This window comes from Ceratotherium simum, chromosome 13 (assembly GCF_057802395.1).
Source record: "Ceratotherium simum simum isolate JZ-2026a chromosome 13, ASM5780239v1, whole genome shotgun sequence".
Classification (NCBI taxonomy): Eukaryota; Metazoa; Chordata; class Mammalia; order Perissodactyla; family Rhinocerotidae; genus Ceratotherium; species Ceratotherium simum.
The window spans coordinates 62908706-62924996 of NC_141912.1; the positions used below are offsets into that span (position 1 = coordinate 62908706).

General features: G+C 39.4%; 1 protein-coding gene across 1 annotated transcript in view; it reads left to right on the plus strand.

The window, feature by feature from the left end:
* LOC147915747 (adhesion G protein-coupled receptor B3-like) overlaps positions 1-16291 on the plus strand; it is a 114583-nt gene that overhangs the window by 55047 nt on the left and 43245 nt on the right. The window contains exon 9 of the mRNA XM_087437837.1: positions 14286-14480. Coding sequence (XP_087293963.1) covers positions 14286-14480 — 195 coding nt within the window. The remainder of the gene's footprint in view (positions 1-14285; positions 14481-16291) is intronic.

Here is a 16291-nt window from a genome sequence, read left to right on the forward strand (position 1 = left end):
AGTTTGTGTTGTGAGTGCAAGTCATCTTCTAAGGGAGAGAAACCTAAATATTTTGTGAAACAGAAGAAATGATCTGGAATTGTGAACCCCATAGAAATCATTCAATCAGTAATTTTACAGCCAATGTGTATATTCCTTGTTGACTTGCATACATAAACAAAGTGCATGATATTGTAGAAGAAAAAGCAGCCTCAGGGCCGGCCCCGTGGCTTAGCGGTTAAGTGCGCGAGCTCCGCTACTGGCGGCCCGGGTTCAGATCCCAGGCACGCACCGACGCACCACTTCTCCGGCCATGCTGAGGCCACGTCCCACATACAGCAACTAGAAGGATGTGCAGCTATGACATACAACTATCTACTGGGGCTTTGAGGGAAAGAAAAAAACGAGGAGGAGGATTGGCAATAGATGTTAGCTCAGAGCCAATCTTCCTCACCAAAAAAAAAAAAAAATCAATAACAGTAAAATTTTAGAACTCAACATATTATAAACTTGAACTGTACGTGTGGGAAAATACAGATTGCTATAGATGGATAGATAGGTAGGTAGGTAGACAGGTAGATGGATGGATGATGTATAAGATTGAAGTCAGATGTATTTTTGTACATGAATTATGTTTATTTACACATACAGAAATATACACATACTTACACATGCACACATCTAGTACTTGCCCAGGGATCATGATCTTCTCATTAACATATTCAGGGAAGGATAGGACCAATCTGTGCCTTAAATAGTGCTTACCTAATGCATTGACCACATCCTGTAGACTCTAAACAGTCAACTGGAGATGGACATGAAATCAGCCTCCCCACAGCATCATGCTCTTACTCCCGTAGCTTCCCATGCTTTGTCTGAGTAGCAAAGCTAGGTAGTGCTTGTGACAGAGAACAGTTCTGACTCCCACAAATTCTTTAGATTTAGAATTCAGATAGATAGCTGGCGTGGCAGGGGGCACACTAGGGAGACGGGGAGAGAGAGAAACAGACAGAGACAGAGAGTATGTTTACTTTATTTTTTCCCCTATTCCCTACCATCCAGGTGAATTTTGCTTCATTGCAGCAGAATTCCTCACATATCACACATTTTTGGCCACTGCATCATTGCACAAATGCCCAGCACATTCCCTAAAAGAGGACAATACATTTTATTACTGCAGCTTATTTAGAGGAAAGAAAGGCAACAATAGCCATCATAGTTTTTGTTTATAACAAATATTTATTGAGCCAAAAAGTATGCAAGTCTTATTGTTTTTCTAATGAGCAATTAAGGAGAAAAAACCAATACTATGATCTAGCCAGCCAGGGGAACTAGCAGATGATTTTAATTTTCAAATATTCATTAATTAAGTGGAGGTAAGTGAGCCTGAGAGACAGGAGTTACTTGTTCTGCCGGTTTTTTGTGGTGCAGTATGGCTGGAACACCGCAAGTAATGGGAAAGCAGGGGGAAGAAGCTAGATTAGTAGTTTCTTAATCCTAGCTGAACATTATAATCATGTGGGAGTTCTTAAAGAATACCAAGGGAGATGTCATCGAAGGCCAATTAAATGGAGTTGTTACCTGCCCATAGTACATACTCAATAAATGTGAGCTTTGTTATTGCTAATTACAGCAGTTATTTGGCATTCATATATATCTATTTCTAATTACTTGGCCCTCTCATGAAAGAATGTGGACACTCTTGTTTTAAGTACTCAAGACATAGCACTTGACTGCCTTTTTATTCTTGTTGCCAAATTTCAAGTTTGTCAGAGTCCTCACTGCCAGAACTCCAATAATCATTGCAAAACCCAACAATGCCAAGGAAAAGTTGAAGCACATTACTTACTTTAAAATGGACAGAAGCCTCCTAATTTTATTCAGGACCACACGTTAAAGTTTTGGGATCTGAGTTCAACTTCACAATCCCAAAGTTTTTAACATGTGGTCCTGAATAAAATCCTGAGTTCACTGAGCGTTCAGCAGATGATAATAGCTCTCATTTATTGAATGCTATCTACCCTAAAGGAGCTGATTGAAAAAAATATTTGGAAGGAAGGTGTTAATTAAATCTTGATGTTCTGAGCAATTCATATGTCAAAGCTTACAGCATATTTCAAGGGAAATAAATAGGGAATATTTTAGACTTTACATCCCATATGGTCTCTGTTCTAACTACTCAACTCTTCTGTTGTAGCCCAAGAGCAGCCATAGACAAGAAGTGAACATGCCTGTGTTCCAGTAAAACTATGCAAAAACAGGCAATGGGCTGAATTTGGGCCACAGGCTGTAATTTGCTAACTCCTGGTCTAGAATATACATTTTTTTAAAGTTTTTTTTTTTTAATTCCAACTTATAGAATTCCCCATTAAAGAAGAGACAAAGTCTATTTTGTCCTTTGTTTTCCTCCATTTTCTTTAACATTTTAATCATTGTCATTTTAAATGCCTTATCAGGAAAATCTAACATTGGGATAATCTGTGAATGAGCTTGTTTTGTTTTGTTTTGTCAGTCGCATCATCTGGCATATCTAGTAATTTTTTATTAAATGTCAGATATTGTGTAAAACAAATGTAGGGTTTTCAGACAATGTTAACATCCACCGTAAAGCAATCCTCCTTCCCTTGGTTGTTCAAGTACAGTGAGGAGCTGGTACTTCAGTGCAATCAAGGATTGATCTCAGTCAAGGATGTTTTGCAATTTTAGTAGGATTACGTCTCTTTAGTCTCCTTTTCTCCATTGTGTGTCTTACAGGCTTTGGATGGAGAGCCTGTGTGCTCCCATCCCGTCAGCCCTAAGGAACTGGAAGATTCAGCTCTTCCCTTCAAAGGGAGAGCTCAGGGCTCCAGGTTTCTGCCCAACCAACTTCAGATGCATCAGATGTCTTGAGAGGGAGACCAGCTGGCTGCTTAGAGCTAGACTCCTCCCTCACTAGGCGGTGGTTTCCAAATGCCTAGTTACAAAAGTAGAGAAAATTGCGCTCTGCATTTTAGAAGTTTTCATCCTAACGCCTCAGCTTCCTGTACATTCCAAACACTGTCAGCAAACGTCTCAGGGAGAAAAAACCCAGCAGGATTTTTAGGGATCCTCAAATTTCCAGGATATTTCTCCAGCCCTGGGCAACCAAAACCCATTAGTTTTTCTTTCTGCCCTCTGCCTGGGCCACATCAGCCACTCACTCCTTGCCCAAATTTAGCAAACATTCTCAAGATGAAAAAAAAAAACCTCATAGGAATTGTTGGCTTACCGGAAAGGATCTCCTGTTTCTGGAAATTTAGTTTACGTCATCCATACTCTCTGGTGCTCTAAAGGGTATGATTTTTGAAATTCATATGAATTTTTCTAGCCGTGGTGGCAAAAGATTGGCCTTACAGAAATTACTACACTCTACTAGACCAATGAATTTCAATTGTATTATAAAAAAGAAAAAATCTTAGGCACATATGATAGTGTTTCCTAGGGAATCTTAAGGGAGTCAATTATATAGATACATAATGAAATACTTCTAAAGTTGTACTTTATTTCATCTTTTTTCTAAAACTCACAAAAATATTACTGATTATATCTATAAAAGCCCAGGAGATTTTTAAGCTTCTGTCAGCTTTTGGATTTAGTGTGATTTGGAGAGGAAATGTTAGAGTTAGTTTTAGCCATTGAAATTCACTGGCTTGAAACTTATTCATAAGATGATTTAATAGAATATACTTGTACAGAGAATTACATTTAGGCTAATGCCAAAGGAAAAAATATTATTCAATCATTCATCCATCCATTCAACTACCCATCAACTTATTCTGCAAATATCCACTTAGCTTTAACTATGTGCAACACAGTGCAAGGGCCTGAGGATGCAACTAGAATGCGACACACACAACAAATACAAAATAAAGTAGGCAGGAAAAGAGACAAAATACTTAGAAATTGTGATATGTTGAAGGAAATTAACAGAGTGCCAACATAGGGAATAAAGCTTGAGGACTGCTTTAGGTAAGAAAGTCAGTGAGGTCTCTATGAGGAAATGACGTTTAAAACTGTGACTTGAAAGATGAGGTGGATCTAGACAGCAAAGACTGGAGAGAATGAGTTTTTTGGAGAATGAGAGTATATTCCATTTGGAGGGAATAGCATATGGAAAAGCCTTGAGGTCTTTAAGGAAGTGAAAGATGACCCAGTGGCCGGAGGTAGTGAGCAAGAAGAGAGTGTCATGACGTGAGGTTGGAGAACTAGGTAGGGAGAAATTATTCCCTGCCTTAAAGACCTTTGCTAGGAGTGTGGATTTTATTCTAAGGGCAATGGAAAGCCATTGACAGTAAGGATCGATGTGATTAAATATAATTAAAGAGGGTCATAAGGCTGTTCTAGGGAGAATAGTCTGTCGGGTGGCGGGACTGGAAGCTGTGAAACCTGCTGCAGTAATCCAGGTGAGAGATGATAGTATCCTTTATTAAGGTTGAGGGAGCACATTTGGCTGATGGTGGTGTCATTTTCTGAAAGGAGGAAGGCAGGACGATGAAGAATACCCTGGGGCAGATAGGCTCAGGGGTTGCCAAAGGTTGTATTGTACGGAGGTTTGAAATAAAGAACTCAGAGTGCAGCTAGTCAGTTTAGCTGTGATTTTTCTCCAGCAAAGTTGAGCTACTCGGATGCAACTGAGAAGGCATTTGGCATTTGGTGGAGCCAAAATGTTTTCCAAAGACCAGAAGTATCACAGTTCCTGGGAGCTTGTTAGAAATATAGACTCTCAGACCCTGTCCCAGACCTACTTCATCAGAATCTGCATTTTGAAAAATTCCCTTTGTGCTTCATATGCACCTTTACTTTAGGAAGCACAGTGGTCGATTTTATCTAGGGTTGAAATTTTGGTGGATGAATGCAAAGAAGTTAAATGAGTGCCATCTAGCTCCATACCATCACAAGACATACTACATTCGGTGATGTCTAATTTTTCTCCCCTGAGCACATAGGGAAATTGTGTTTCTTCACCCTTTGAAGTTATGGGTACACATGGGACTAGTTCTGGCCAGTTGGCTGTGTATGGAAGTGATCTTTGTCATGTCAGACCTGAGAAAGTCATTGCCAGTGTAAAATCTTTCATCCTCCACCATCCCAAGCCCCTGAATGACTATGATGGACAGAGCCTCCCCGATGACCTGGGTTGCATATGTAGTGTGAGTGAGGAATAAATCTTTGTTGTTTGGGGGTGCTGAGATTTTGGAGTTGTTTGTTATCACAGCATAACCTATCCCATTCTGACTGATGCAATATCCCTAGAACTGGAAAACCCAAGTAATGGAAATAGAATTGAGAAAAACCTTAGAGAAATACTGGGTCCTGGATGCTCTTGTCTCCCACTGAGGAGGTTCCTGAGAGTTTGGGTCCCAGTCTGTGACTGCTATCCTGCTTTGAGCTCATGGAGCATGCTCTAGTCCAGTCCCCTGGCTCGGAATATGAAGAAGAACTTCTGGATTTGTTTGGTGTTAAGAAAAGAAATCTCACCTACCTATGTCCTTTGTGAATAATTCTAGCCAAAAACTCTGAAATTAAAGCTGTTTCTAGTTTTTTACAGGGTAGGTAAACTTACTGTGCTCTCATTCTTATTTTGGAAATTTCCAGGCTTTACAGGGAAATATGCACACTGTATACCTGACTCAGTTTTCTTTATGACTCAGTTTATTCTCATAACAATACCTTGCAATCCTCAAATTCATGGCATCCTATCTCTCACTTCAGGAATTCCTCGAGCAAGAAACTAAGAGACCCAGTGCCCCTATGGCCAAGTGCTCTTCACCTGGGTTCTGAGTAATACATACATAATTTATGCAGGGGAATTCTGGACTAAATCTCCCCATCACATTGTCTCTAGACAATAATTGTCTTTTCAAATTTGAACTCCTAGCCCTAGGACAACTCCAAGATGCACACAAGCTTTTTATATCAAATATAGGGAAAATTCAAAATTATTCATGTACTAGAACAAGGCGTATGCTTTCTTTTTCATACAGGATGCTTTCTGTCTTTCCTGGAGACACCAGATATATCAGGAAATAATTTAATACCATCATTTAGTGAGTGACTTTGGTCTCAGAAAATAACAGAGTTATGAACTGAAGCAGAAGATGTATATTTAGATTATTGCTTTCTGAAAAGAAGTTTCTGGTATAATTATCTTATAATTGAAGCCACTTAGAGTTGTGAGAACCTTTAATATACCTTACAGATGGACTGTAGGAGTTGATGCTGAAAATAATATATAAATATATCATGTTTAAAGTGTGTCATTCGCACAGAGTGACTACGATAAACCTTTTTATAGGATTCACACAATAGAGGCAACTGTAGCTGGCAGGAGGAGGCATAAAGTGAAAAGAACAGGGTTATTTCAGAAGCACACCTACTCTTTAAACCATGACCCTCACATCTCCCTATATAAAGAGCAAGGAGGTTAATCCAGAACTATAAAAAGCAACTATTTTTAGACTTCAGTTTTTTCCTTTCACTGTTATCTTGTCAACAGTATTAAATGTGAATGACGCAGAAACGTTTAAGACTTGTCCTTTGGAGCAAAAACGTTCACAGAGTGCTGCAATGTAAGCAGACATAATCACTGATAATTATAATTTTTAAGGGAAATATTAAAATTATAAACCTTTCAGTTTCACTACTTCAGTGATTAAATTAAGAGAATTAGACAATACAACCCAAGAGAGATAGAATCCTTGATGTATCTGTAGGGGTTTTTTCTGTCCTCTTGAATAAAAGTACTTACAAAATCTTTTATAGACATGGGTAAATGGCTTTAGGAACGTTGACACATTACATTTCAAAATAATGGCCACCACTCACATAATTGGCAGCACCTCCACAGCCTGGCAAGTTGCTTCAAGACTCGCTTCTCATATTCTTTCTTTGTGTGAAAAAGACTTAATGTCTCCTTAAAACAAATGTGGTTGAGAACAATTTTTAAATATGTAAGCATTTTGACAGTTTCTAACAAAAGCGTATGTAAAACCTGAGTTTGCATGTGGTGGTTAAAAGCATGGACTCTGCAATCCAACTGCCTGAGCTCAACTCTTGGTACAAGTTAGGAGCATTACAGTCCTGGGGAATGCACTGCACCACACTCCCTCTCTACTCCTTCACTTGTAAGGGGTGGGTTGTTATGGCACCTCCAAAGGTCATTTTAAAACTCAAATGGGGTAACTCTTGTCAAACTCTTAGTCCTACACTTGCCATGTAATGAGAATGCTGTATCATTGTTGTTCTTATTTTTTAAAAGGTTGAAATTATATGACTATAACTATAGATGTTAAAATTTCTAAAATTGTTTATGTATTTATACTAATTGGATATCGTTTAAAAGGCAATTCTAGCAGGAAATGTAACAGATCTCCAATTAGTACATATTTCTTTGTTTTGAATAATCATGGACTGCTATGTTTTTACCTTGTTAACTTTTTTTTTTTTAGGGGGGGAGATTCACTCTGAGCTAACATCTGTCGCCAATCTTCCTCTTTTTTTGCTTGAGGAAGATTAGCCATAAGCCAACATCTGTGCCAATCTTCCTCTATTTTGTATGTGGGTTGCCACCTCAGCACGGCTTGACGAGTGGTGTCGGTCCATGCCCAGGATCTGAACCTGCGAATCATGGCTGCCAAAGTGGAACATGCCAGACCTGGTCATTACACCATGGGGCTGGCCCTACCATGTCAACTTTTGAAGTTGTTAGTTACAGAAAGAAAAAGAAAATCCTTCTGCAGTTTCAGTTTAATTTAGCAAGCACTTTGAGCAAATACATTCACGTGTCAGACAATGTTCCAGAAATTACTGGGGAAACACAGATGAATAAGAAACTACAGGCCCTTTGGGAGTTTATGGTCTAGTAGAAAGAGTAACATAAGAACACAAACACTGTAATAATATAAGAGAGAACAAGATTACTCCTTTGAGGTTTAAAAGTAGAGATAATATCATGATTGCAGTTATCTTAGAAGAATTCAGAAAGCAGAATGGGAAGATAACAATTTAACAAAAAGGTTTGGGGAGAATATTTAAGGTTACAGATGATCGTGAGTCAGGGAACAAAGGCAGGACCCGTGGGCTTTCTTTGGGAAATGGTGAGTAGTTCAGTCTGGTTGGCATTAGGAACCCTCAACAGTAGTGGAACAGTGGGATGGACCAAGCTGACACTTCACAGATCATACTGAGTTCTGCATAAACTGCAGCAAGAATATATTTTCAAATATTTGTGTTACAGCTGAGCTCAAAAGAAAGACAGGGAAATCCTTAGATACCAGAAATGAAGAAAAATATCAAAGCCAGAGCTATAGGGGAAAGCTGACAGTCAAGCAGCCTGTGAGAGTCTCTGATTCTATGTGAGTCCCAGGTGCTGGAGGCTGAGATTCTAAAGTCCTCGGATGCTGAGGAGACCCCCTTACCACACAAGCAGTGATGCTATACCAAGCCCACTGCAATGAGCCAGCACTATCTTGGCTGCTCTAGCCTCATGGACTAGAAAAACCCCATAGGACTAGGATGTGTCTAAGAAATTTGTAGTTCATACAAGGTTTAGGGGAGGAAGAGGAAAGAAATCACCTTTCAGAAACTGAAACCCCTCGTCTGAGCTATAAACAGAAGAAGTTAAGATGAAAATTAGCATATTATGAACCAATATCATCAAACTGCTCAAGAACCCACCTCCAGAGAAACACACTCAGAACTAGTCTTTAGCAACTCTTTCACAAACCAGCAACTTGGGGATCCCAAAGGAAAAATATGTCCCACTGAATATGAGATTACAATAATTACAAATATCACGAGGGAGAATCATCAAAGCCAGAATCAGGAGGATTAGCAATGCAAGAATTAAAAATAACAGAAAATACAGAAGAAATTATAACATTTTTAAAAATAATTTAAGAGATAAAAGAAAGAACAGAAAGCACAGTTAAGGAATGAAAAAGATTAACTAGAATGTCTGTAAGTGGGAAATATTGTCACTGAATTTAAGGAATAGAGTAAATAGCCAATTAGACACAATTGGGGAAAGAATTGGTGATCTGGAAGTTAAGCCTGGAAAAATATCACTCAGCAGCCAGACTAGATAGACAAAAAAATGAAAACTATAAAAGAGAACCTAGAAAATGAAGAATAGAATGATAAAGTTTAGTATACATTTGATAGAAATATATATAATATAATAGAAATGTATTCCTAGTAGAAAGAGACTACAAAGAGATTGAGGGAAAGGCAACATTCTTTGAGTTAGTGCATAGGAATTTTCCAAAGTTGAAGACAGATAAGATATTCAGAATGAAAAAAGTTCTGAATAAATAAAAGCAAATCCACATAAACTTAGTCTGCACTACACTAAAGACAAAAGGAAAAATGTTAAAAGCTACCACAAAGAAAAGACTGGTAATCTACAAAAGATCGCTGTTTAACTGACAGGAGACTTTGCACTTGCAAGAAAAGAGGCATTAAAATCACATTATAAAACTGCTAAGAGGAAAATAAAAGCATCCTCATCTAAAAGATCAACTGAAAGTCAGTATAACAAAAAAAAGTAAAAGTCAAAGACTGAAAGCTTTCCGATTCACAGAACCTTACTAAAATAATTACTAAAAAAATTTTAAAAAGGAAAATACACTTGGAAAGCAATAGTTATGAAACAATAGTGAATAAATAGATTGATTAAAAGGTATTAATAATTTAAAAATCAATAACAAAAATAATAGTAAAGACTAATTTGTGGAATTCAAAAGCAAGGTGGATTATATTACTAAATAGCAATAAAGATGGAGAGTGAGACTGAAATAATTCAGTAAGACTGAATAGATATAGTGGGAGAAGAAGGTTGGGGTGCATAAAATGAGACAGTGAGATAAAAGATTGCCATCGTAGGTTAGGATTATATTTGGATGACCTTACAAGTCAAACTATGGAGGGTGTATTTGATTTAATATGAATTTGGATGGATTTTTGTGGTGATCATTTTTTTTAAGCAGAGAAGTGACGTGTTCAGAAATGTGAAAAGTGGGGCAGCTTAGTGTGGGCAAGCACTCAGGAAGACCAGCTAGGAGGCTCTTGTAGTGAGTGTGATGAGAGGTGTTGAGGATCTGAGTTAGGATCCATCTCTCGTCCACACGTAAACAGGATGGGTGTGAGAAACGTTGCTGGGCTAGGACTTGGAGTAGGTAGTGGAAGCTGGGAGGACAGGAAGGGGAAGCAGTCACTGAACATCCACTTTACCCTCTCTCTTTGTATCAGCCCATCCTAACACCAACATGATGAGATTTGCTTCTTTTTACAGACAAACCAAATGATCCCAGGAAAGAGGCAAGTAATTTGTCCAGTGGTCCTATGTGGTCAATATTAGAACCACAATCTAAATCCAGGTTGTACGACTCCAGCTGCTCTTTGGCCAACACACTAGTGAGATTCCCAGAGAGAACGCTTAGTAGGTAATCATTAAGTTTAATTTGCAACTTAAAAAGTTATGGGATTCAGAATTCATGCTTCTGATTTTGATTTTGAAGAGAAACAGAAAGAAGACCGTAGTGGCAAGAAAGTAGCAATATGAGAAGTTAGTATTTAAATAAGATATCCAGTGCTTTTGAGGGAGGGAAAGACTGAAGAAGGATTGGATAGGATTCGAGATCATAGAGATAACCATCGGGTAAATCATCGAGACAGAAACCGAGGCGGAGAGGCAGAATGCAGGTGAAGGGCGACGTGAAACAAAGAAAAGGCGAGGTGAGCAAGCCAAGTGTGGATGCTGCCTCTTCATGATCCAGAAAAGAGGAATACGGTCCAGCAGGCGAACACAGATCTATCATCCTAGAAAAAGGTAGCAAAAAGGTAGGCAGGAGGTAGGGAGAGAACCTTTCCAGCACACTGGTATTGTGGAGGGAAGGTCGAGAAACAAGAATTGGTTGTCAACTAAATATGTTCTGGATGGAAATCTGCCTCATCTGAATGCTCTTTATACCCTTTATAGATTCTACCAATAGTCTACACTAGGGAGTACAAATATTACAAGGTATTTGTTCTGGGAGCTTTCCACTGACAGTGCCAGGAAGGATGCTAATTAGTGCCCATTGTGAGAGCTGGTGCTGTGATCTGGGCACCTGTCTGCGAGGAGCTGGACTGAGAACAACCCATTCCATATAAGCCTGCGAAGCAGCTGGCAGCTGGCAGGAACATTAATTTACTACCGACTCGGGCCGCATTTGGTGCTGACCCAGACGTTAAAGACCGCCTTTCCTGTCTTTGATTAGTTGAGCCATCCAGTGCCTTCTGTACTATTTTTATTGCAAACAGAAAACATGTCTAAATGTTTTATTCCTCAAGATTGAAGTCAATGTTGTGATGTTTTTGTTTGAGGGGAAGGATCATTAGATCCGCGCAAGTTAGACCCCTTGCAGGCCTGGGGATGCGCTGCCAACATAGTGGATGCAGAGCTGATTGGCAGTGGTCAGACGGAGTTTACCTTGGCAGCCAGTCCTGCACTCGATTCCCAGTGGAGGACCAGCTGAGTCCTCTGCGGCTCGTGATGGGCACTGCCAGCACAGAGCTGCAGACTGAGTGTTAGGACGCGTTTGAGGTTAGACCCTATTCGTTTAATTTCTCTTTAAAACTGTCTTCATGCTGCACCTGCTGACCACTTTCAAGCCCATAAGCTGCACCATCTCTCTAAGTCAGGTGGTTTATTTGTCCCATTCTATTTGATACCAATGTTTTCTAAAGTCTATGCTGATGAGCGAGTTAAGACCGCTTTCCAGTGTGCCTAACTTCATCCTAAGACCTAACATGAGCATAGAAGGAAGTTGCCGTTCATTCATTCATTTAAGTAATTCATTTGTTCACTATATTAAGTCCTCTAGGTGCTGGGAATATAACAGTAAATACAGTAGACAAAGTCTCTTCCTTCTCAAGGCTTATCTTCTACTGGAGGAGACAGAAAAAGGAGTAAGCCAGGAGACAGAGGGCACAACGGCAGGAGAGGCTGGGCCCAATGAGGAGGGTAAGGTGATCAAGGATGACAGGACACCACTTCAGACAGGGAGTCAGCTAGGAGCTCTCTGAGGAAGTGACAAAAAAGCACGTGAGTCTCTTGGGAAGACTCTTCCAGCCCAAAGGAAAAGCACTGCAAAGGCCCTGAGGCAGGCACATACTTACTGTTGTTGAAGAAGAGCTAGAGCACGTGGAGCAGAGGAAACGTGTTAGCAGTCTCCAGGAGCTGGACCACGCAGGGCACATAGGCCAGTGGAGGCGAGAAGCTTCCGGTGTGCGGTAGCTCGTGCTGATTATCTGAGGCTGTGTGGGCTCAATTGAATTAAGAAAATGACTGTTAAAACTTTTTAACCATATAAACATATTTTTCAAATCTTAGAAGAGACATGGTAAACTGAGTCTCCAATGGGTTCAGTTACATAAATAATAATTGAAAAGTTTAAATAAAAACCTAGGCAACCCCGGCTCCGAAGCCCTTTGCATTGTATGACATCGTAAAGGTACAATCTTTAGGCTATAATAATGAATTCACTCTGACAGACTTTTACTGTGCCATGTTCTAAGTCTGTCAGTGAGGCAGGAACCCACTCAGGTTCAGAAAGACTACTAGGGCAGGAAGACATATAAGCAAAGGATTATGATTCAGTGTGATCAAAGGATGTGTGTGTAAGGTAAGAGATAGCACAGGGAACGGGTTGATTAACTCTGTTTAGATGTTTAGAAGAACCAGGACTAAATCTGAGTGCTGTGTAAATGTGAGAAAATATAAGGGAGGTGGGTGGTATATCCAGTACAAAAACACGAAGTTATAGAACACATGACCTGCACGGAAAATTGCAGATCGTTATCAGTAGTGAGAGGCAGGGCTGGAGTTCAGCCGGGCGGTGCGCGTGGTGGTGGCAGATCAGCTGGCTTCTCCCCTGACGGTCAGTGTCCCCCTGATTGGCCGACTCTTAGTCTGTGTGATGGAATATGTTGATGTCACTCTGCAGCCCTGGGATCGCTTCTAAGGAGACAGGCGAGGCTGATGGTTGACGCTTACCCATCCCTCAGGCTGTACTCGTGGTTGACAGCTGCCACGGAGGGGAGCGGGAGAGAATGAAACAGAAAACGGGAAGAAATATACTGCCTAAATATGTTAGATTTTTTAGCTTAACAGTGGAAATGAAGTATGTCTCTGAAGATTTCAACTTTACCAAAATATTTTCAGACCATTTTAGAGACATTTTAAAGTAAAATGCGTTATGTCAAGATAACACTTTTTAAAATATATTTTTTAAGAAAATTTCTAACTTTGGATTAGTTCAGAGGGCTTACCATCCTTTAAAGGATTTATTGGCACATTTCTTAATGAGAAATTGTTCATTGCAATTATTACACTTCAATCTTTTATTTCAATATGTCTCTGTTGTGTTAGTTCTTGATTATTTCAGCATCTTTTTGATGAGTTAATTTTGTCATGACTTTAGCAATGGGAAGATAAAGATTAAACTTTTAGTAAACAGATAAAAATATAATGATCCTTGTTCTGTCTTTACCCTCTCCTACCTGACTATTCTTCCACATCACAGATGCTTTTTCTCCCTTCAACTGAGAGATAAACATATATGATGGTTGACAGCAGATTTCCCCACCATCAAACTAATTTAAGCCTTACATCTCAATGCTTCCTCCTGCTGCTGAAGACCTAGCTGAGAGTTTCTTGTGTTTTTGTAGTTGTTTGTTTCTTTTTAAAATAAAGCTAAAGTATCTAGCTTTCAGTCATAGTAGACCTCTAAAGTTTAGAGATATTTTCTTAAGCCAAAATGTCCTGTGACAACTTTCTTTTGCTGCTATATAAAGGTGTGTTTATTTTAAGAAGAAGGCAAAAATGATTAAGCTCAGCTTTTTAATTAAAATGGATATTTTGAAGTGTTTATAATCTCCCATCTCTGATCCCACTTTACTGAGAAATCTCACGTGTCTAACACATGCAAACATATTTTTTATTTTTACTTCAATTAAAAACCTAAATTAATACACACTTTCCCCAGTGTGTTGAATTATGTGTTCTGAGAACTAAAAAAGTCAAGTTCGTCAAGGCTGACAAACTGTGTGCACTCAGTTTTTGCATGCTGGATGTTTGTCCATCTGAGTGTGGGATACACACAATGAACAGTTTTGAAATCCTCCCAAGTATTGCAGGGTTATTTGAAAGTTAATTCTGCAACTTTAAATACATTTGTTTGATGGAGGTTTGTAGAGAAATGGTCATGAAGATTCTGATGTTTATTCTGTTCTCTTGACCATCACAGATCAAAGAACACCTTGCTAAGGGGCAGCGAATGCTGGCAGGAGATGGAATGTCCCAGGTGACCAAGACACTACTGGATTTAACTCAGAGGAAAAATTTCTATGCAGGAGATCTTCTGATGTCTGTGGAAATCCTCAGAAATGTGACGGACACATTTAAAAGGGCAAGTTACATCCCTGCATCTGATGGCGTCCAGGTAAGGGAGACAATCCCGTGAGGGAAAAGACTAGTGAGGATGCAATCAGTGTTTGGCCCTGGAAGCCAGTGCAGTCATCTTGGGGGCAGCCTGGCCTGGAGGGAGAGAGCGCTCCCTCCTGCAGGGGAAACTTCCGGGCTGTGCTTAGTGTGGGCTCTGGAAATGACCTCAGTTCCCTTAGTCATTCCCCCACTCAGTGTCCTCAACCATAGAACGCACAATGCACTGCAAGGAGATACTGAATGGGGATGTGTGTGAAGTATTTTGAGCCCTCAGATGAAAGGCACTATAGAAAATTCAAGGCTGTATCATGGATATTTTAGTCCCATGTTTAATATCACCATCTTGCCATAGGAGACCATTAAGAATACATTACACATAATGAAAGCGCATTAACCATAACATGCAAAGAAGACACAGTTTAAGTTTTGTTTGGGGTTTTGCTATTAGAAGAGGGAAGGCTATATTTAATTTTGTGCAACCAGTGCCTGAAAATATCAGGCGAATCGAGAACTGTCTGGATAGGAAACTAAGAAATTCAACAACTCCTCACAGCGTATTTTTCTTGTCATGGAGACTTCTAGAGCAGCATCATTTATTTCCATAATCAAGTTTAAGTCCTCACCAAATTTCAGTATTGGCTTTGCCATTAAAACAAAGCTTGTTGAATGGCAAACGAGGCATATTTAATGCAGCTCTAGCTTGCATTTCAGATTAACTCTTTTCATGCTGTAGGCTAGAATGTACTCCTCCAAGAATGCTGGGTTGATTTCTGCATTTCCAGCCTGCTGTTCTTCCTGTATCTCTTCATAAAGTTCATTAAGATAAAGGTTTGGCAAGACTCCCAGATCAGGTAGTTTTCTTTCAGGCTACTCTTCATTTGTGAGTTTTATTTGCATTTCACGTGGAGAACGCAGAGGGTGTTGGCTTTTATGTTTTGGTTTTTTTCTGTTTTGTTTTAATCAGCTATCAGTGCCCTGATTTGTAATGAGATACATATATTACTTAAATTATGTGCATGTGCTGCTGAAAGTAACTGCAACGAGTATTATTGGTGCTGTATTCTATGTTATATCACCAATGTCCAGGAATACATTTTTAATTGTAAAAACACATCACGGGGGGTGGGATAGAAAATTACTGTCGTTTGAGCATTTCAAAGATGCTTTTTTTCCTTACAAAGAATGAAACAGTTTTCCAATTTTACAAACTTAATAAAGTAAGCCAAGTACAACTTTTCCCTGTAGGTCTGAAATACTTCTATCCATTAGCATTTACATTAAAAAATATCATCTGAAGTCCTTGACACAAAATATAAGTTGTAGTTTCAAAAACTCTCTGACACTTGTGTTCATGGTTGAAACATCAGTCAGAATGCTGCACTAAATAATCTTTAGGGCCTCTTCTAACTCTCAAGAGTGTAGGGCTTTAAGATTTTTAGGTGCTGAAGTTCAAGAAATTAAGATTACCGGGTTATATTGGGAACGTATTTTGATTGAGCTACTCACTAGAGTGCACTGATTCGGTGAACAATTAGTTTAACCAAAGGCTTAGTCATGGACATTAGCTGGTTTGGCTGAAATGGAACAATTTGGCTGATTATTTTGTTGTCATCTTGGCACAATCAGAAATAGCTTCCTCCACATCCATCCTACTCTCTCAGTGGTCCTCCACATGTACACAAAATTCTAAGCACATTGGCATCCTAGTCATTTCTTCACAAACAGGGGCTGCGTTTTTCTATTCCACTGTCTTTCCTGTTGTCTTTCTGGCACCTGGAATGCCCTCCTCTTCTAGGATTCCCTATTCCT